At 41.2% G+C, this 23,140-nt stretch overlaps 1 protein-coding gene across 3 annotated transcripts in view; it reads right to left on the minus strand.

Moving 5' to 3' along the window:
* PAPSS1 (3'-phosphoadenosine 5'-phosphosulfate synthase 1) overlaps nucleotides 1-15,539 on the minus strand; it is a 56,263-nt gene extending 40,724 nt beyond the window's left edge. The window contains exons 1-5 of one of the 3 annotated variants that reach the window (XM_081960229.1): nucleotides 15,106-15,539; nucleotides 7,530-7,644; nucleotides 6,202-6,437; nucleotides 1,854-1,992; nucleotides 663-781 (exon numbers count right to left, since the gene is read on the minus strand). In XM_081960229.1, coding sequence (XP_081816355.1) covers nucleotides 663-781; nucleotides 1,854-1,992; nucleotides 6,202-6,437; nucleotides 7,530-7,644; nucleotides 15,106-15,165 — 669 coding nt within the window. In that variant the 5' untranslated portion in view covers nucleotides 15,166-15,539. Of the gene's footprint in view, nucleotides 1-662; nucleotides 782-1,853; nucleotides 1,993-6,201; nucleotides 6,438-7,529; nucleotides 7,645-14,272; nucleotides 14,338-15,105 lie in introns of those variants that run through there. The other 2 variants (XM_081960230.1, XM_081960228.1) reach the window with 2 other exon arrangements.
* Nucleotides 15,540-23,140: the final 7,601 nt, after the last annotated feature.

Genomic DNA, 23,140 nt, shown 5'->3' on the forward strand with positions numbered 1-23,140 from the left:
TCCACTGAAAACAATTTTCCCATGATTGTATAGACCAAATAATGGAATATACATTAGCAGTCAATGCTGCAAATAACTTAAAGAGCAATCAATAAAACCAGGATATTCTTTCATATTGATACACAAATTGTTAAGTTTGATCACATGTCAACTTTGAGAATCTTTATATCAACAGATACTTTGTGGCTTTAAGGAATAGAGTAGAAAATTTGAAAAATTCAAATGCACAAAGTTGCTCTATGGTCTAGAATACTGGGTTTCAGTTCACAGAAATATTCTAAATCCATGATGGCGGACCTATGGCACGCAGAGCCTTCTCTGCGGGCATGCAAGCTGTCGTCTCAGCTCAACTCCACTCCGCATTTGCGTGCACCTTCCACCAACCAGCTGATTTTCGGATCTCTGCCATGCATGCGTGGCGGATGGGGCACAGATGGGGGGGTTTACATGTGCATGCATGGGGGGGTGTCACGCATGCATTGCATTATGGATGTGCACGCACTTTCAGCACGCAGCGACAAAATGTTTAGCCATCACTGTCCTAAATGTTTGGGAGGATTTCTCTCTGAAGACATATCCCAACACCAAGACCAAGGTGAAAATTGAAGGGAAAGCCATTTTGAGTACAGAAGTTTAGAATTCAATATTTTGAGCCTTCATACCCGTTCTTGTAGAAGTTCCACAACTTGTTGAACGCAGTCATTGACATCACAGGAATCGGTTTTGAGTACCAACTCGGGAGCTTCGGGTTTTTCATACTCCGAGTCAATACCAGTAAAACCTGCATGAAAAACAAAACAACACACTTCAACACTTCAGGTGAATAACCAGCCCAGGAGCCCCACACACATACTTTAATTTAAAACAATGAGGAAGTGAACAACGTGCTATAGACTTAATATGTACCTTGATTGCTTTGGCAACTGCTGGTGTTTTTTTTACCCATAGTATACAAAACTGGATTAAAGCGTTTGCAATAGTACACATTTATTTAATTCTTATTCATCCTGGCAAATAACCTACCTGAATATTTACTAATGTACACAAGTTTGAAGGTCCAAATAATCCAGGGAAATTAAAATGTTATAGTGATATCAGCAAAGATTTTAAAGGAAAAAAAAACCCAAGCAAGCAAATGTTAAGCATTAATGTACAGGAAAAAAAGTAACTTTTACCTCTATCTATTTGTTCTGCAATGACTAAACCACAGTTCCCTTTTCAATTACGAAAGCTTAGAAGTGCCACAGTGTTCTGGTTCAGCTAAGGTGTTTGATTTGCAGTGCCAGATAATTATAAAGAATCACACGTACAATTAATGGACATTTGTATCACCTACAGAAAGATCTATTATAATCCAGCTTGATTCACTGCTCCAATGACTAGAGTGAGATAATATCCATTTAGTGTTCTATCTTAACAAAAAGTAAACCAGACAACATTTCCATCTGCAGGCTATCTCCAGCCAAAGACAGACCAAAATAAATAAATATTTACAAAAAAGAAAACAAATGCTTCTAAGCCATCAGAGAAAATGATATAAACTTTCTTCCGTAGTTTTAAGAATTGTGACTTAGTATAGCATCTAAATACATGTAGTGGTGGCTAACATATTAGATCGTGGTTTGCCTTGTTTTATTGAAGAAGGTTAAGCTGGAAACTTTGGTCTACAAATCCCAATGATTAGATTTAAGCATCATTTTACGCCAAAAGTAAACAAAAGATGTTACAGCACGAAACATGAACTGAACAGCTCTGTATCATAAGATATAAAATAAATATAAAATAGGGAAATGACATAGCAGCCTAAGTATTCTAGAAAAAAAAGGGGGTAAAATGCGGACCCTCAGCCTCACCTTTAATTTCACCAGCACGAGCTTTTTTATAGAGGCCTTTCACGTCCCTCTGTTCACAAACATACAATGGAGCATCCACAAATACTTCAAAGAAAGGAAGATTTGCTACTTCATGAATTTGTCTTGCATTGTTGCGGTCCTAAGAACAACAAAGAAAGAAAAATACTGTAAGATTTATTGCAATATATCTAGCCACAGCTCCATTACGCATGTGCTAACATAAGGAAAGATTAATACCGCCACCTTCCCTTGTAAGCTTCGTTCAAGTAACCAAATTTGACTGCAGTTAAATTAGTTCAGTCCACTAATCTTGATTTGCAAAAATACTGGCTGGATTCCCATTTTAAAAATGCATAGTTATTTGAGCAAACCATAGCTGCTTGGGTCACAAAGAACTGTAAGGCATAACCCATGGTTTACAAGCAGCAATGTGGGATTCATGTTATCTGCTGAACATAGCTTAAACCATGAAAGCAGTAAAGCAGAGCTTATGAAGTCCAAACCCTTGTTTAGCGCAGTTTAACAAGTTGTTTAAGCCCAGCCTTTGCCTGCAACAGTCATGCTCTAAGCCATATTGTTGCTCAGAACATGATTGCTTTGGCTTAGTAGTATGACCAATCAGGTCATTCTAGCTTAAAATGTGTGAACCACAAATCATGCAACCGTTATTTAGCAATAGCAATAGCACTTGGACTTATATACCGCTTCATGGTGCATTTACAGCCCTCTCTAAGCGGTTTACAGACTCAGCATATTGCCCCCAACAATCTGGGTCCCCATTTTACCCACCTCAGAAGGATGGAAGGCTGAGTCAACCTTGAGCCAGTGAGATTTGAACTGCCGAACTGCAGCTAGCAGTCAGCTGAAGTAGCCTGCAGTACTGCACTCTCACCACTGCGCTACCTCGGCTCTTTAAAATCAAACTTAGCAGCCTTTCTACCGAATAAAAGACTAAAGGGTAACACATTTTATTGTACTTGAAAATTATATTCCAAATTATATTCCAAATAAAAATTATATTCAAATTATATTCCAAATACAAATCGCTAGCAAAAGAAACAATTTGTAATTCCTTCCAATCAGAATGTGTTACTAATACCTAAATTTATTGTCATTAAGTTTTTATTCAGTGCTGTCACTTGGAAAGGCAGAAGTGCTACTGAAAGCTTCCTGAACTATAAGGTTGCAGTACTAATCACTCTTGTGTTTTTCAGTTGATACCTGTATTTGTCTGAGTTAAACTGTTTTGATTCATGCCTGAATTTTGAGAGAGGTCAAACATTCTAGAGAATCTAATGGCTCAGAACACTGGCCTAGCCTATAAATATAAATAACATTATTATTATACAATGGTATCATAGCAGCCAGTTGTTTCGCCGGATTTGGCATTGATTACTAGTCGGGCTCCACCCAGGGGCCTAGGACGTCGTAACGTATTTTCGTAATATACATGCGGATCCAAGCAGTGCAGCTTTTTGCATTTGACTAATGGTGATTTTCCCAAGTTTTAACTGTTTTAAATGTAATTCCAGTGCTTTTGCAATAGCACCCAGTGTGCCGATTACCACTGGAATTACCACTGCTGGTTTGTGTCATAATCGTTGAATTTCAATTTTTAGGTCCTGGTATTTCGCGATTTTTTCATGTTCCTTCTCGTCGACCCTGCTATCACCTGGTATTGCGAAGTCTATGATTGTAACCTTATTTTTTTCAACCAGTGTGATGTCTGGTGTGTTATGCGCCAGTATTTTGTCTGTTTGTATACGAAAATCCCATAGGATCTTGACCATCTGATTTTCAGTGACTTTTTCAGGCTTATGTTCCCACCAGTGTGTTGTTGTTTTAATATTATAATTTTGGCACAAATTCCAGTGGATCATTTGTGCTACTGAATTGTGCCGCAATTTATAATCAGTCTGTGTGATTATTTTACAGCAGCTGAGTATGTGGTCAACAGTTTCATCAACTTCTTTGCAGAGTCTGCATTTGGCATCATCAGAGGATTTTTCGATTTTGGCCTTAATGGCATTTGTTCGGATAGCTTGCTCTTGCGCAGTCAGGATTAGTGACTGTTTCTTTCTTCAATGTACCTGTTGTTAACCATAACCAAGTTTTTTCACTGTCCACTTTATCTTTTATTTTTTCCAGAAATTGACCATGCAATGCTTTGTTCTGCCAACTCTCCATTCTTGATTTTATCACATCTTTTCTGTATTCTTGTTTCGTCTGTTGGGCCTTCAGTAGATTTTTGTTCTTTACTTCGATTAATAGATGTTCTTGATTTTCTTTTAAATAATCAGCCAGTGCATGTTTTTCTTCTTCAACTATTTGCTTCACTTGTAATAATCCTCTGCCAGGTAGGTATAGTCTATCAGTGTCACCGTGTGGATGTAAACTGTAGTGCATTGTCATTAGTTTCCTGGTTTTTCGGTCCAAAATGTCCAAATCAGCTTGTGTCCAGTTAACTATACCAGCTGTGTATCTTATAACTGGTATTGCCCAGGTATTTATGGCCTTGATTGTATATTCACCATTTAATTTAGATTTCAAAATTTTCCTCACTCTGTTGGTGTACTCTCTCCTGACAATAGTTTTTACTTCTCCATGTTTGATGTTATCCAACTGCAGAATGCCTAAGTATTTGTAGGCTTCATTTTCATTGCATTTAATTAGTTGGCCATTGGGCATTTCAATTCCCTCACACACAGTGATTTTGCCCCTTTTTATGGATACAGTGGCGCATTTTTCTATGCTAAACTGCATTGAAATATCGGTGCTGAATACTCGGACTGTGTTTGTCAGTGATTGGATTTCTATTTCTGACTTTCCATAGAGTTTCAAATCATCCATATATAATGAATGCGAAATTTTTTCAGCTTCTTTGGCTGTTTGGTAGCCTAATTTCATTTTTTTAAAGATTACTGATAGCGGGATCATCACGATGATGAAGAGAAGAGGTGAAAGTGAATCACCCTGGAAAATTCTTTTTATTATTATTATTATTATTATTATTATTATTATTATTATTATTATTATTATTATTATTGTTGTTGTTGTTGTTGTTGTTGTTGTTGTTGTTATTATTATTATTCCAATTGAAACTAATTGTCTATAGCCCAGAGAAAATTGTAGCATCACGGATGTTTGTTCTTTGAGCCTGGTTGGTTGCTTGCAGACTTTTCATTATCCAATTTGATAAAATCACAAGTATGAGTGAGTGTAGTGTTTGTTGCCTATTTAGATGTAGTAGCTTGCCCTGCCAGTTTTGTTGAGGGTGTAGTTTCCTTCTTGATGGTTCCTTGATTTACATATTGTTTTCTGTTTTGTTCCTTGCCTGGTGCTGACCCCTGCTTATGAAAGTGGGCTACTCGAGGAGAGTTGTGGTAATTTTTTTGTTTCCTTCCTAGGAGGAAAATGAAGATGATGATAATGATGATGATGATAATATTGATGATGATGATGATTTCATATCCTATAAAGATCCCTTTTCTATATTGGGAGAGCCTTCAGTCTTGCAAGTGTCTCTAGTTTTTATGCTGTTTTCATTTTTGATCGGTAGCCTCCCAGAGTTGGTTATAAAATGGAGGGCTATATACAGTAAATGTTTTAAATAAAAAAAGTAATGCTATCCATTGTAAAATATGCAAGAGATTCCACATAAAATTTAACTTGATTCTACTGTCCATTTTCAAGAATGAATTATTTGATCATATTGTTCTGACCTAGGCTTCCCAATAGCATGAAGCAAACTCCTTGTTCCGACAAAAACACCTTTTATTAATTTACTGTGAATTCTGCTCATTCACATACAGCAAAGTCTTTCAAGGGAGGATTTACAGTCACAGACCATATCTAGCTTGCAGAGCTGACAGGCCAATATCTGCAAAATGTGGCAAGGAGTCTCAGAGAGTCACGAACCAATTAAGGGAATTAATTGTCTCCTGCAAACTCCACTCCTCTTTTATTTCCTCTGGGAGGGGCCATTCATCATCCACCTGTAGCCTTATTTTCAAGTCGACCCTTCTTCTTTAGCTGTTCTCTTTGGCTGGCAACTCTGCGCATGCGCACACTGGGAACAGGCTCCAGCTGTTCCTCTGCCTCACTGATGTCTGCCTCTGAAGGCAGATGATAACTGGCACACGGCTCTGGCCCCCTCTCTGTCTCTTACACAGAGCCCTCATCAGAGCCTTTCCCAGACTCCAGGACTGGCCCGTGTTCCTCCCCAACCTCCTCACTGTCGGAATCTGCTGCCAGCTCTGCTGGCCACTGGTGGGCCACAACACATATCCTAGAAACTATCAATGGTAAAATGGGAAGTATGCAATAAAAATTAGGAAAATATGCTCACCTGGGCATAAGGAGAAATAAAGCTAGTAATGCACACCAAGCCAGCATCCGCAAATAATTTAGCAACCTCAGCAATCCGACGTACATTTTCTTCTCTGTCTTCTGGTGAAAAACCTAGATTCTTATTGAGGCCTTGTCTGATGTTGTCACCATCTAAAGTGTAGCATGGAATGCCATGGCATACTAGGTATTCTTCAAGGGCCATACTAACAGTGGTCTTTCCAGCTCCAGATAGTCCTACGTAATTTTCAAACAAGCAAAGTATTAATTTGTTTTACCTATGCAGACAACTATTTTTGCAAGAATATGTTCCAGTGTTCGAAAAAGTGGAAAGACTGGCATTTAGGCCTCTTGAAAATTTCAGTCAACCTACCATATTAGAATAGCATCATGATCTTTATTATATTTATGCCAAAATTAGACACAATGTCCATGAAATAAAGGAACATAAAATCTGCATAGCGCAAAAAAGACATTATGCAAAATATATATTGTTTATGTATCCTGTATCAATTATAAGCAACAAATTAAAAGGGCTCATAGAACAGCAATCGTGGTCCAACTTTCTACAGTGTTCTTTATCTAAAATCATGTACATTCTTAGCCAAAAGACTTTTAAAATATAACTTTCAATTTTGATAGGAAAGTGATTATTTGTATTGACTCACCATGGGTTAAGCTTTACCAGTGCAATTCTGCTTGAAATAAGATCAAGAATAATAAGTCACAGGTTTCCTACCAGTATTTTCATTTGCCAGTGTAACTGAGCAAATTTATCTTATCAGGTGCATGCAGAGAAGTAAGATAAAAGAAGTATGATCACTGCACAATTTTTTTTTCTTAAGACAAAGGAATAAAGGAATCCTAAATTTCCTTTTTATATTTCCCAGTGTTTCTTCTTCATTTATATAAAAGGGAAGGATATGCTCTACTGTTTCTGATTCTGAAGTCTCATAATCACTTGGAAATAATGCAAAGGAAAGATATTATTTGTTTAAAAAATGAATGTAACACAATATGTCCTAAACTGCAATAATACGTTTTTCCTCTTTCCAACAGAGTGATACTATTTGCCCAGTGGGCAATAAAGTAGCACACAATATCAGTTTATGAATCATACACAAACATACTCACAAAATGCAAAACACAATACAATACAAGTAGCAAGATAAAACAGCAAGGTAGAAAAGGGGCATCAGGTTGAAGGTGATTTGAGATTTTATGCTCCTCAGACTTGTTAAATTATTAACTTGTACATACTGCTAATGATGTTGAGAGAAAAATGGAAAAGTCAAAGTAAACATATCTTGTTAGGCAGCAGTTTTGTACCTGTTAGCCATACTGTGCATCCCCGAAATCCACTTCTGGTCCCCACCACCTGGCCCCTCTTATTTCTGCTGACATGGTGAGCTTGATAGGTGACATTGGTAGCTCTCTGCATCCCCTGAAATAAAGAAAGATTAAAGGATAAAATGACATTGCTTCTTAAACATCCATTATTGCTTGTAAAATAGAACAGGGGGGTCAAACTGGGATTTTACAGGATGGGTGTGGCTTGCTTGTGACGTGTCCCGCGGGTCAGATGCGTCACACACAAGCCACACCCATCCTGTAAAATCATGATAGGTCACGATTCGTCATGTGATGCCATCGACTTTGACATCCATGAAATAGAAGAAAAAAATGGAAAAATCATTATGTGAACCCCAGTATAGAACACAATTGTTTTCATTTATACACTGTACAACCTCAAAAATCCTAGTGGTGAATATAGCACAGTTGGATGCATTCATGAAATGCCACAAGCCACAGTTGACAAGCCACAAGAACCGAGGTTCATACATCAGGCTATAATCAGAATTTCAATTGTGGTTTGGTGACCAACTTATCACAGTCAGATTCATACACTGAGCTAAAATGTGTGAATGAAGTAAGTGGAGTGAAGTCAGAACTATGAAAGTAGATTTTCCTGATATTTGTATAAAAGTGAGTATAAAAGTAACCTAACTGTGACAATCATTCAACCTTTTGCTTTGTTTTCCTCTAGATGCATTATATAGCATTATTATTATATAGCTGCCCATCTCCAAATCATGACTCTAGGTCCGTGATGGCAAACCTATGGCACGCATGCCCAAAGTGGCACACGAAACCATGTCGCCTGGCAAGTGCAGCATCACCATTTCTCTTCTGGGTTTCTGGGGTACATGCATGCGCGACTATCAGCTGGCCTTCATGCGTCCGGCAGTGCCAGAAACTCAAAGAGCTGGTCTTCCGGCTAGCAGATCATCACATGCGCATGTGCGCCAGTAACTGGAAGAGTAGCTGGCCAGTGCAAATGCACGCACCGGAAACCCATTTCAGCACTCGTTGCCGCAAAGGTTCACCATCACTGTTCTAGGTGGCTAACAGTGAAAACAAGAACCCTCATGGAATTCACAGCCAAAGTAAAAAACAAAACCACTAGAACAAATCGGCACAATTATTGCATGAACTCTGCCACACATCTTCATCTCTACTGACAATACCATGCTTTTAAGGACTTGGGAAAGGATGACAAGGTTTGGACCCATCTAAGCTGGGAGGAATGATGTTCTAAAATGCAGGTACCGCTACACAAAAAGTCTCTTTTGGGGCCCTGCTAAATAATACTTCCTAACAGAACATGGCTCTTTTGCAAGATCTAATGAGACAGATAGCCATAATCAGAGAGAGAAATCCCCTGAAACAACCTACCATATTTTTCAGAGTATAAGACGCACCGGAGTATAAGATGCACCAAGATTTTGAAGAGGCAAATTAAAAAAAAGTTTTTTGCACTCTGCAGACCTCCCAAAAACGGCCCGTTTTTCACAAAAAAGGGCCCCTTTTTATCAAAAAAAAGGGCATGCATAGCCTTTAGGAAGCTTATAGAGTGCTCCTGGGGGTGGTGGGGGGGAAACGAGCAAAGAAACAGCCCATTTTTCGCTCATTTTTGCCCTCCCCAGCCCCCAGGAGCACTCTGGAAGCCTCATAAAGGCTATGCACGGCCATTTTTGCAAAGGGTGCGGGGTTTTGGGAGGCCAAAAATGCTGTATTCAGTGTATAAGATGCACCCAGATTTTCACCCTCTTTTTTGAGGGAAAAAGGTGTGTCTTATACTCCGAAAAATACAGTAGTTAAACTATGATTTATGGCTGGTCTGTTGTTCACTAAGTTGTTACTGGCTCTTCACAAACCCATGGATCATAGGGCTCCTATGTCTTCAACTGTCTCCCAGAGTTTGCGTTAAATCCTGACTGCTTTAAGACAACCCAAAGACCAGGGTTGACCAAGCATACCATAGATAACCTCAAGGAGCAATCTCAATAGCCAACTTTAAGGAATCACTGGAACAAACCATGATCCTAGAACTCACAAAAATGCTGATGATCACCATCAGGACTACATCTCTACAATAAATTAGAATACAGGAAAACAAAACTCCAAACCCAATTGCTCAAACTAAAACTCGGAACCAAAGAGGTACCTGAACTTAAATCGGTTGTCAACATCAAGCTGCCCACTATGCTCCACAGAAAACAGTATCCTACAAAAAGGGCTCAACTATAACACAGATGATGCTAACCAGTTAGAATTCTTTACAGCTTTGGCCACAGCATTTAAAACCACAGAACTTGCCACAGTGACAACACAAAAAGCTTCCTGGCTGAATGAGGAACTGAACCTTTGCCTTCCCAGACATAGTTCGTCACTCAAATCATTAAAACAAAAGTTATCTGTGAAAGCATAAATATCTAGAAAACCATGCATCTGCACTCCTGAACATGTTCATAAAAAAGCAGGGCACAATACTAGAAAGACAAGCTCAATTAATATTGTTTTATGCAAAATGCAAGAAAAAAAAGATAAAGATACACAAATTAAGGCAATGCGTTTTGGTTTCAGGGGGCCAAAAGATACTTTTATACAGATTTTTAAAAAGTGATTCACTGGAATTACTAGAGAACATAAGAACCTATTAAGATGACATTTCTAAAGCAGGGGTGTCCAACTCGATTTCATTGAGGGCCGCATCAGCGATGTGTTTGACCTCGGGGGGCCATGGGGTACATGGCCAGCTTGAGATCACTCATGTCAAGGGCGCCTGTAGTGGCCAGAGTGTTCTCCCAAGGAAAATGGTCTACTGAGCTCCGTTTTCGGCTGTGTCAGCCTCCTGCAACCCTCTGCCAGTGAAAACAGAGCTCAGGAGGGCTACCCACAGGCCTCACAAGCTTCATTTTTGGCTGCGATGGCCTCCTGCAACCCTCTGTCAACTGGTAGAGGCATCATGAGCCACTCCTTCGCTGTATCCAGGAGGGCCCTGTGAGCCAGATCTAAGCACCCCATGGGCTGGATCCGGCCCCCAGGCCTTGAGTTTGACACCCCTGTTCTAAAGTATGTAGATCAGCAGTTCTACAGACCTCAGTTTTGTAGACCAAAACACATTTCAAGTCAAAATAAAATTCAGGATAAAGAATCTTTATCTTATGGAAAATGGAGAGAATCCAGAACGCTGTTAGAAATGCCCATTTCCACCTTCATAAAACATCTATACAGCATACCCAGCAGCAAGAACAAGCAATCAACTGCATACTAATCAGCTCTCCCAAAAATAGACTTTCCTCAAAAGTTATTCAATTCTATAGACCTCTGTCTATTCATTCAGGATCAAGCCAAAAAGTCACAAGCTGTCTTAGTTCAGCACTGTGTTCCATTACAATCTAAATAGTGTTTCAATGAAGACACCATTACTACTAAAAAAATAACATATTCAATAACTTATGAGAAAAGGGAATCAACCTGCATTTCAATAGCTTCAGTGATATTTTTTTCTTACACTCACATTTATATGTAGCTTGTTAGAAAACAACCTCATAGATTTATTAAGAATCATTTTTTTCACTAAATAAATGAATCAGTATGTTTTTGACTCATTATTTAATTAGGTTCAAAAAGTTTCACAAACGTTTAACCACCATTGTATCTCAATTGTACACCAGCTACACAGAGCAAATCAAATACTTGGTTAACAGTGTAAACATGTCAATCAAAAGGTCACCAATCTAGTCCTCATAATGGCTAAAAATGTGTAAAGATTTGTTCTAGTCCAGTTCAATACCCATCCAGAAGATTTGCAGTAACAATGTATAAGTGGGTGGTTTTTTGCAGAATATTTAATATTTTCTAGATTATGGGATGTATGTACCCTTAGAATTCCTCAGTGGTCTATCCAAATGCAAATCTGATCTATATTTCTTCAATGCAAACAAATGATTTTTTTTAATGGTAACTTTTACAACTTGTTCAGGGGTCGGCAACCTTAAACACTCAAAGAGTCATTTGGACTCATTTCCCACAGAAAACACCAGGGGCCACAAAACCCTTCCGGTGCCTGACTATTTCCTGAGCGGCCACAAAACTACCATATTGTAGTTAAATTAAACATTCTGTTTTCTTCTGAAACTATTCTTTTCTTGGATTTATCCTACTGGGGGTCAAAAAGCTCAATAAATTGTGTGCCAGCGGGTGTTGCACATTGGTGGGTGCGATGCGTATTTTGAGCAACAGGGAGAGGCAGCAGAGGGATGAAAGAGCCACATGCGGCTCCAGAGCCACAGGTCGCTGACCCCTGAACTTGTTCATGTAGTCTGGTTATAGGTTAATTAAATGAATAGCTCTAAGAGCCACAGAATTATCCTGTACTAACTTAAAAGATGCAGAAGTCATCATGGTTTACCACAAATTTTAAAACCACAAAATAAAAACATATTAGCGATCAGTGTTGATGAACATCTTATATGCATGGTCTAGGGCAGTGCTTCTCAACCTGTGGGTCGGGACCCCTTTGGGGGTCGAACAACCCTTTCAGAGGGGTCGCCTAAGACCATCGGAAAACACATATTTTCGATGGTCTTAGGAACCAATGAACCAATTTTATGGTTGGGGGTCACCACAACATGAGGAACTGTATTAAAGGGTCGCGGCATTGGGAAGGTTGAGAACCACTGGTCTAGGGTTTTCAGGTACAACTTGAAAGCCTTTAAAGTGAAGGAATGACAGATGTCACTTTTATATTTAATCCTAGTCTATTTTCTGGCTCAATTGGCAAATGGGAAACCATGTCCAGTGAATTATTCCTAGGTCAGAAAAATACAGTATGCTTCTTCTTGTATGAACTCGCCCTTCCTATACATTTTCAACCTACAGAGATGCTTTGTTCCATATCTGTTATCTCTAATAAATATGACATCTGGATTTTCTTCCAGCTAGCTACTCCATCCTCTATTCTCTCCCTATTCTCCCAGCTACTATGAGAGTTAAACATTTATGTGTACATTATATGGACTGCACTATGACCATTAACCAACAGCAAAGAGTCCCACAGCATTTTGTTACCTTCTAATGATCATTTCTGCAGCCCAGATGTCACTCAGGTTATCTCCGATTCCAGGATACATTTATTTTACATTTATTTTTAGATAGCTGTCAGATATCCGTTTTTCCCAAGGTAGTATTTTCACTATAACATAGGCAGCATGGGACTTGTAGTCCACCACACCCAAAGAACACCAAATTGGAGAAAAACTGAATGCACTCCATTGGCGTCTCTATTTTGTGTCTGGAAAGACACAATGACAGGGACTGTCAATTTTCCAAACTTTGGTCAGTACTGTAAATTTAACCTATCAGACATACACACCCCATGGATGAAATTCCACATTTGTTCAAGCCCAACCTCGAATGAGTGCTCTCATTCAAAGAACAGCTCCACAAAGTCTCTCAGACTCCCAAGACTTATGAATAGCCACATTGTATACCAGAGATTTCAGCCTCCACCCCCTTCTGCCTCAACTGAAATAAAGTGATACTGAAGGGTGTCGATTCGGCATTTCCTCGGATTTCTCAGCCTTGCAATTTTTTTGGGCCACTGGACATTTTGAAAGGAGCAAATGTGATTCCTGAAAACGGATCCCCCCATCACAAAGCGATCCGAGAGACCTGTAGTGAGCAGATTCCTTCCCTCTTTTGTGTTTTGCCCCTTCTTTGGTTCTGCAACCCAACAAGACAGACACAGACTTCAGAGGATAATCAGAACTGCAGAAAAAACAATTACTGTATTTTTCGGACTATAAGACGCACCTTTTTACCCCCCAAAAGAGGGTGAAAATCTGGGTGCGTCTTATACTCCGAATGTAGCCCCGCCCGTCTGGTCCGGGCATCGTATTTTTGGGTGGTTCCATGTAGCGGGGATCCTCACTTCCACATGGAGCCTAGTTCCCGAAGCGGGCCAGGGAATTGCATTGAAAGCCTTTTGAAGCCACCTCAGGAGCCGCCAAATGCTTGCCACCCCTCTGACACCGGCTTAGCCTCCTCCCACCGCAGACGCACCTTTTCTTTTCTCCTGGTCAGATCTGCCACTTGAAATGTGAGGATCATGGAAGAAAGAGCTTTCAGTTGGCAGCGCCTTCCGTACGTACCGTTTTTGGAATCGGGGAGGGGATCTGCCGCCTGAAAATGCTTTCCTCACGATCCTCACGGGTGTCAGAAGGGCGGCAAGGGCTTGGCGGCTCCTGAGGGGGTTGAGCCTTCTCCACTCGCAATGTCATCACCCTGAGGGCATCGCTGGCAGCCGCTTCCCAGAGCTCAGAAAGCTCAATTCAGGAGGCTTAGCTCAGGAGTTCAAAGAAGGCTTTGAATGAAGCTTGATTGTCCCATTCCATGTTTTTAACTTCCTGATCTAGCATCCAGAGAAATCTAGCGTCTCTGAGGCACCTCTCGTTTACAGGAGGAGGAGGACGGCGGCATCTACAAAAGGCTGAGTAACTGGGAAAGAAAGCCGCGCTTGGGACCTGCTGAAAAGTGGATTTGAGATCAATAAAAGCCTTACCCTTTAGGATGATCAAGCCCCCACACATTGCGTTTTTGTCCCCTAGAAGCACTTTGCAGGCCTCCCAAACTCTCTACATGCCTCAGTTTTCAGAGGGTTTGGGAGGCCTGCAGAGTGCTCCGCGGGGGGAGGGGGGGGCAAAAACTTTTTTTAAAAAAATTACCTCTTCAAAATCTTGCTGTGTCTTATACTCTGAAAAATATGGTACTGCCAATCTGCCTTCCATTGAGGACCTGTACACTGCAGGAGTCAAAAAGAGGGCAGTGAAAATATCTACAGACCTCTTGCATCCTGGACATCGAACGTTTCAACTCCTACTCTCAAAACGAGGCTATAGAGCACTGCACACCAAAACAACTAGACAGAAGGACAGGTTTTTCTGGAACACCATCACTCTGTTAAACAAATAATTCCCTCACCACTGTCAAATCATTCACTAAGTCTGCATTACTATTACTATTAGTCTTCTCATCCTTCCTATCATCCATCTCCTCCCACTTATGACTGCAGGACGGTGACTTTGTTGCTTGTAACCTTACGATTTATATTTATGTTGATTGTTTCATGATTGCTTATTTGTACCCTAGGACTATCATTAAGTCTTGTACCTTATGATTCTTGACGATATGGAGACCATATGCACCAAAGACAAATTCCTTGTGTGTCCAATCACACTTGGCCAATACAGAATTCTATTCTATTCCATTCTTGAAAGCACAAAATAAATAAATAAACGAACGGGGCAGCTTATTCAATGGATGCAACTGATCTCCTACCTAAGCGGTCGAGCCTTTGCAACCCGAATTATTCCACCTTCCATGCAGACGCTGCTGTTTCCTTTCCCTGACCATTTCTGGGGAGGCATTCCCCGGTCAACGGCTGGCTTTCGGGCAGCAGAGGGCTTCCATGCCCCCCCCCCATCCCACCCCGTTTTCCTTCGCCTCCGCTTCCTCGGTTGGGCGCTCCCACCCACTCACCCATCCCCGTCGAACCTACCCAGCTCTGCACTTTGTTGCTCAGCTTGACTTTTTTGCACTGGCTGGTGGGCAAATCCATTCGCGGCGGGCGCGGTTAAAAAAAAAAAAAAAGCAAAGCAAGAGGCAGAGGCAGAGGCGGCGGGAGGGATGCCGAGAGGACAAATAAAGCAGGCGGGGACTTTGAACACGAGAAAAAGCCAGAAGCGGCGCTAAAGGTTGCGAGATGCCGGCTTGGCACTTTCAGAGGATCTTTCCCAGGTTGCTGCCGACCAGGGTTGGAGAGATGCGGAGAGATGGAGGGAAGGGAGGTGGGGTGCGAGTGGGTGGGGCGCGCGCCGCACCGAGCGGAGGACCGAGGCTGCGCGCGCACCCACCGTTTCCGTCCGCTTTCTCTTTTTCCCCCACCCCAGGCCTCCGCGCAGCCCAGGGTCCGCCTAGCCGGCTTTTCAAGCCGACTCTACTGTTAGACGGGGGAAACGACGTCTTCCAATTCAGGAGAAAAGGCTGGAGGCTTCCGGTTGGCCGCTCTAGCCTGCACGTGCTCGTCTCGTTCGTGGAGAAAATGGCCTTCGCAGAGCTTGGAGCGTGGAGGGGGGGGGCTGAGGGGAGAGTGAGGGATCGGGATGCTCTCGCGGATCTTATGGGGAGGCAGGGAGGGATTTCCCCCCCCCCCCCCCGGCTGCCTCAGCATGGCTTCATTTCTCTCTTCTAAATTAGGATGGTAATTAAGACGAACCTGAAACCCAGTTAATTGGATTACTTAGGGAAAGTGTTTACTTCTCGTTTAGCTTCCATGGCTGTAACGCAGAGCCTCATAGTGCTGAAATTCAGCTGTGTTTTGGAATAGACAACACTATTTTTAAATTTAAAAAAAGTTTGATAGGTTTGTTTTTCTTTCCAGGAGACTAGAGGGAAACCCTGAGATCCTCCCAAGGCAGAGGTCTTCAAACTTGGCAATTTTAAGGGTGTGAATTATCCCTAAGTATCTGCATCCAGTTCTGGTCGCCACGATGTAAAAAAGATGTGGAGACTCTAGAAAGAGTGCAGAGAAGAGCAACAAAGATGATTAGGGGACTGGAGACTAAAACATATGAAGAACGGTTGCAGGAACTGGGTATGTCTAGTTTAATAGAAAGAAGGACTAGGGGAAACATGATAGCAGTGTTCCAATATCTCAGGGGTTGCCACAAAGAAGAGGGAGTCAAACTATTCTCCAAGGCACCTGAGGGTAGAACAAGAAGCAATGGGTGGAAACTAATCAAGGAGAGAAGCAACTTAGAACTGAGGAGAAATTTCCTGACAGTTAGAACAATTAATCAGTGGAACAGCTTGCCTCCAGAAGTTGTGAACGCCCCAACACTGGAAGTCTTTAAGAAGATGTTGGATAGCCATTTGTCTGAAACCGTATAGGGTTTCCTGCCTAGGCAGGGGGTTGGACTAGAAGGCCTCCAAGGTCCCTTCCAACTCTACTATTGTATTGTATTGTATCTTCCTTACTCTGCTGAAACCGAGAGACCTGGTGATGTCATCCTGTGGTGTTTGGGGCAACCAATGGTTTGTTCTGCCGAATTAATCACTCTCTGTAGTGATTATGTTTTCAGCAGAAACAATTATTTTGAAAAAATTGAGATGAGTTGAACAATATATTTTTTAACTGAGTTTGGTAATGGCACTTGAGAAAAACAAATGGAAAGAGTAGTTGTGTCAGCTTTTCAGAAAACAAGGTTGTTATAAAGCTTTTTTAAAAAAAATACCTTTATTTTGTTCACCTAATACACTTTGTGAAGCATTTCTTTTGAATGCTGTTGTACTACCATATAAAATCTGCCTGTCTTCACCAAGAAAATACAGCCAAAAACAAAGTACTGAACAATGAGCTTGCAGTTCATAAAAAGCCATATTATTGTTTGCTAGGTTTGATTTAGGATGCATGGTCTTATCCACTTATAGAACATGATTTATTGTTACGTGAGAGTTTATCCAATTAAGTTTATTGAGTAAACCAAAACCAAATCATGTTTTAGTTAGGCTTGGGTATCCAGACTTCATCTGGATGCAATACAATTAAAGTATTTCCCTCTGCTATCTCTCCATGTCCTTCCGCTGAACTAATAGGCTGATTCCACTGCAGCTTCCAAAGACAATCTGTTTTCTTTTACACTAAAAGTTTTGCCTGCTTAAAAATAAATTAATTTGGAAGAAAAGTGTAACAATTCACTTTTGGAGTTAAGACAGCAATTGCCGTCTTAAACCAAAAAGTGAATTGTTTACACTTTTCTTCCAAATTAATTTATTTTAAGCAGGCTAATAAAACTATTTTTAGATTATATTGGAAGCTGAGCTGTTTCTAGAACAGGGGTCTCCAACCCCTGGTCAACTGACAGGTGTCTGTGGCATGCCAGCAACCAGGCTGCACAAACAAAGCTCCACCCACAGGATGCAGACAGCATGTGAAACCATGCCCCCTCTGGTCCACAAATAAGCCTCTCCACGGAAGCAGTTCCTGGTGCCCAAAAGCTTGGGAAGTGTTCTGTTCTAGAATACATATGTGCTCATTACTTGGGGGCTTGCACCTGTGCTGAGCAATGGGAAATCATACAGAAATAATGTTGTAGTTCTGGATTTTGCCACCAGAGGCCGCAGTAAAGGTAGCTTCTTGCTTTCACTTTAATCATAAACGAATTAGGAAGTAAGCCTGGATTTTCAAAGCATTTCTCTTCCTGCTTTCATCTAACAAAGATTTTAAGATATATTAGATGATAGTTCTCTTCTCCAATCCAGTGTAAGCTCTAAGCTTCAGAAAACAGGAAGAATAATACATTCCTTCTAACATTAGATGCTTTCAAATCAGCCTTTAATTGTGTCTCATTCAAATCATTTCGTTAGAGCTCCATCAAACTGGAGAAAAGAGCTGTCTCATTCATGCATCCATGTATACAACTGAGCAGATTTAGCAGAAATGAGAAGAAAACAAAAATCCAAAGAGGCATGATCAAGAATATTTAAACGTTTAAGTAATTGAAAAATAGAGCATTTTGTGAGACAACAGATTAGTATGAAAAACAGCATAACAAATATAAACTCCAGCTTGCTAGAAAATATTTTCCCTTAGCATTGGTCGTAGGAAATGGCAGACTTGCTTAACACAGTACAGTGCAGGTAATCCTCAACTTACGACAATTAGGACCAGAATTTCCACTACTAAGCAAGGCAGTTGTTAACTGAATCATTCCCAATTTTACAACTTTTTTGCCCCAGTTGTTAAACCAAATTAGCAGTTAAATGAATCATCACTAATTAAACAAACTGCTTTTCCCTGGCTAGAAAGATCATAAATGGCAATCACAATAACCCAGGCGCTGCATTAAATACTGTATAAATACTGTACAAGATGGTTGCCAAGTGCTTGCATGTTGATCATTTGACTGTGTGCAAGCTGCAACAATCATAAGTGCGAGGACCAGTCATAAGTGACCTCAATGCCATTGACATTAAATAAACAGTTGTAAGTTCTAAGCTATAAATAAGGTAACCCCCAATCAGTGGTGGGTTCCGGATCCCGTTCCAACCGGTACGGTTGGAACTGGACCGGCGGCGTCCACATGGACGCACGCGCACATGCGTCTTAGCACCTGTATGCGCCGTGCACGGAAGCGCTGAAGACTTAAAAGACTGGTAAGGAGCACAGGCGTGTGGGCCCTCTGGAGCACCGTAACGGAACGCTATCCTGTGCTCCAGGCAGGCTCCGGTACGCCCGTATCGGGATGTACCACCTGCAACCCACCACTGTCCCCAATGCAACAATTTGTTTACTGACCATTTGAAGTTATAACATGTCACTGACAAAAGTGATATGACCGTTTTTTACAAGATTGCTGCAGCATCCCCATCGTTCGCGTGATCAAAATTCAGATGCTTGGCAACTGGTATGTATTTATGACAGTTGCACTGGAATTATTAGTGTGGAAGATGTTAAATATTTATAAAGTAACCAAAATATATTTACAATCCCCAAGGCATGTTGAGCACTCCTAATGTTTGGATATTAAAAGTGGACAAATTTGACACGCCCTACGAGTAGCGCACTAGGGAAAACCAAATCTTTATAAAATTTTACGGAAGGCTAAAAAGATGTAGCCTGCCAAACTTCAAAGGGCGTAAGGCAGCTTCCTAGCTCCCATTAGACGACACTATTTGGGGCAAAAGAACCAGGACCATGCCCACCTTAGGGAAAGCCAGTCCTGCAGATAGCCTGGCCCTGGGCTATGTAGGGCTTTAAAGGTGATGACCAGCACCTTGAATAGCACCCAGAAAAAAACCTGAAAGCCATTGAAGCTCATGCAATAAAGGTGTTACATGGGAAAACCTGAGAAACCCATCACTGTGCACATTGTCACATTCTGGACCAATCGAACTGAATCTTTAGTTCTGGATGGGGTTATACTGGGTTCTCCTAGACCAGTGATGGTGAACCTTTTCGGCAGCAAGTGCCAAAAAGGTCGTGTGGGTATGTCACACGCATACTTGTCGGGGCCGCGTTTTGGAAAAGTCAAACTTCCAGGTTCTAGCGCTCATGTGCACCCAACAATCAGCTGGCCGGTGCACATATGCATACCAGTTTTTGGCACTGCCACGCATGCAAAGGACAGCTTATCTTCGTGTGTGCATGTACAGCAGAAACCCGGAAGACAAACAGGCAAGGCCACGCGCGGCAGGTGACATGGCTTTGCGTGCTACTTTGGGCATGCGTGCCATACGTTCGCCATAATAGTCCTTGACTCCTGGCAGTCAGTGCTAGGTGAGTATTTGTGCAACTTGGTGTTATACACCATGTAAAGTGACACCCTGCATTCACTCATCTTTCCCTACTGCAGTGCACTCTACATGGGACTACCCTTGAAAAGTATTCCAAAGTTACAACTGGCACAGAATGCAGCAGTGTAGACAGTTTTAGGGGCACCTAAGGTGGCCCACATTACAACATGAATTGCACTGGTCGCCACTTTGTTTTCAGGTCCAGTTCAGGCTGTTGGTTGTCCCCTTAAAGCCCTTTACGGCATGGGTCAAGGCTACTTGAGGAACTATCTCACCCTAATGGAATTGGCCTACCCACTTCCTGTGGTGGAAGAGACACGCTGCAGACCCTGTCGACCATGGAATTTTGGTTGATGGAGCCAGGAGAAGAGTCTTTTCTGCCATGGCTCCCTGCTTATGGAACATTGTGGCCCCTCAAGGTGAGATCTTCCTCCATCTTCTTGGCCTTTTGAAAGGGCCTGAAAACCTAGCTCTGTCAACTGGCTTGCTGCCTCAGAGAGGATGTCCCATTTTGGAAGTGATTAGTAAATGAGAAGACAATCTCACCTTCCCTCTGTTTTTGTAGACTTTTAATCCAGTTTATTGTTAATTTTAGTGTTTTAACTTTTAATGCTCAATATTTTAATGCTTTTAATGTTGTTATTTTATATTGATATTTTACACTGTGAGCCACCCAGAGTCTCTTGAGAAGAGAGATGGGCGGCATATAAATCTATTAAATAAATAAATATTTGTACCTCTTGTCATAGTTAAAGTAACCTTGGATCAGTTACCTTATCCAGTTTTAAGGATTAATCAAGTACAGTCAGTCAAACTAACCACAGACGTGGTTCACATAATACTCTGAGCTGATCTATGCTTGCATAACTAATGGCTCAATACGTTAGTCAAACAGACTGTAATTTACGTTCATGTTAGGTTTAAAATGTAAGTCAAAAAACTTAGAATCTTAGAGTTCCAGGACCAGTGGTGGGTTTCAATTTATTTTTCTACCTGTTTGCTCATGTATGCATGCTCGCATGCGCAGAAGCAGCCTCTGCAGCCTCCCGCCAGCGCCACTACCATTCCACCGGATCCTAAGCGAACGGGCAGAAACTCACCTCTGTCCAGGACATTTTGGGGAGAACCGTTTTGAAGAGACATAAGGAGGGAGGGTAAGCTTCACACTGAACAGCTGGAATGCTATAATATATTGTGCAGATATAAATATCCTTTCCCAGGCTGATACTTTCAAAACAAAATGGACTTTAACTTCATAATACACAGCTAGGCTGCTTTATCAAAACCTTCTCACAATTTAATCCTGTTTGTATCTGGGTGTGTGAGTGTGAGAAACAGAAAGATTTTTCTTCAAGGATTTTTTTAAAAGACTTTAATTAGCTTGTTTACAAATGTTTATAAATTCCACTCAAGTTCATTTTAATTTTATGGGATTTCTTTTTAAAAGATCCCCTGAAAATGAGATAACTGATTTACTGATAACTGAGCCAAAGGAATTATGTTTACTTTTATTCACTCCCAGGGCAACAGTTTTGACAGCATTTTCTATTTCAGGTAGACATAAATCAATGTGAGATGCTTTCCAAGATTATGTTATTTCAGCTAGCAAGTACACAATGTCCTGTTAAATGAGATGTAGAAAACCGTCATTTAAAATGTGTTTTACAAAACGGCTCCAAATTCCTAAGAAAATTGTCTAACAAATGCTGATCACAACGCAGCAGTAGATACATTAGACAAGATTATAAAAGACCGCTTTTTAAATTTAGTGCCTTCATTCTATCTTCAAAAACATTCATTACTACATGGGATAGCTAGCACATTCTATAGCTGTGAGTTAAAGCAGACATAAGCAAGCTTTTTCCAGCTGGGCAACTGCCCTTGTTTTAATAAAATAAACAGAACTTTTGCAGAGGCAGATCCAGCTTGGCCCCCGCCAGAGAGTACAAGTTGAAACTTTTTCTATCCTTCTGGTGTGTGTGTGGGAGGGGTGCAGTTTGATTTAGATTTGAATATTTTACAGGCGTTTAACATTTAATTGTAACCTCTCAACTTGAAGAAGCATACCCAGACAACAACACAAAAAGTTCAGTAAATTTGCAACCAGAGATTGGTTCATTTCTATTGAATTTCAGTGGCCCAATCTCAAGGTCCATCGGGGACAGCGTGCACCACCTTGCCTAAACTCTGAAAAGTGGGGCTACAGTTGTCCTAAGTCCTGAAAGGAAATCATCACATCCTGTTGTAGTACCATATACACTATATTGCCAAGCGTATTCGCTCACCCATCCACATAATCAGAAACAGTTGTGAGCGAAAACTTTTGGCAATATACTGTATGTGAAAAATGGCAGTTGCCATATACCTGTGATGGCTAACCTTTTTGTTGTGGCGTGCAAAAGGCACACGTGTGAGACAGCACGTGTGCACATGCTCACTCCCATAATGCAATACATGTGTGGCACTGCATGCACTCCATCCCCTGCACATGTGTGTGCTCCACCTGTCCCCCTGCACATGCATGTGCGATCCCCCGCATCCCGTTTTGGGCCTAGCAGCCTCCTGGGACCAAAAACAGGCTGCAGAGGGGTGTGCCACGCACACCCTCGCGCTCCCCCCTTATGCATGCATGCACATCTCCTGCTTGCAACCCCCCACTTCCCGTGCATGCGCAACAGAGACCTGAAAATCAGCTAGCCAGCTGGAGGTGCGCGTGCATGCATGGTGGAGCTGAGCTGGTGCAACAGCTTGCGTGCATGCCACCTGTGGCACATGTGTCATAGGTTCGCCATCACGGCCATAGACCTATGAAACCATTTGTATGTTTTTTTCTCCTTCGCAATATTTGTGTAATCTTTTTTCACTTTGCAAACCACAACTCAAATTTCTCAGATGCTATTGCTGCTGCTACAGATGTACAGTAAATGCAATCAGGAAAATTTCACTAAGAACTTCCTGAAATATTGCAGAAGCAACAGATGAGCACAACAATATACCGTAGAATGAAGACTTGTGGTCAGCCAATCACCTGTAATAACTCTTTTGTTTCTCGTTGTGTAGTAAATATTAGTGTCCTGTTTAGGTGCAACAATCCATAGGTCAGCTGAAATTGAAACCGAAGACCCAAATATTATTTTAGTAGAAATAAGATATCACCAGATTTTTCCTAAACATTGTCTTATCAATGTTCTTGATTACAGAGAAGTTTACATATTTGTTCTTTTCCCACACCACAGACT

Source organism: Natrix helvetica (genome assembly GCF_964273705.1).
Source record: "Natrix helvetica genome assembly, chromosome: 7".
Taxonomy (NCBI): Eukaryota; Metazoa; Chordata; class Lepidosauria; order Squamata; family Natricidae; genus Natrix; species Natrix helvetica.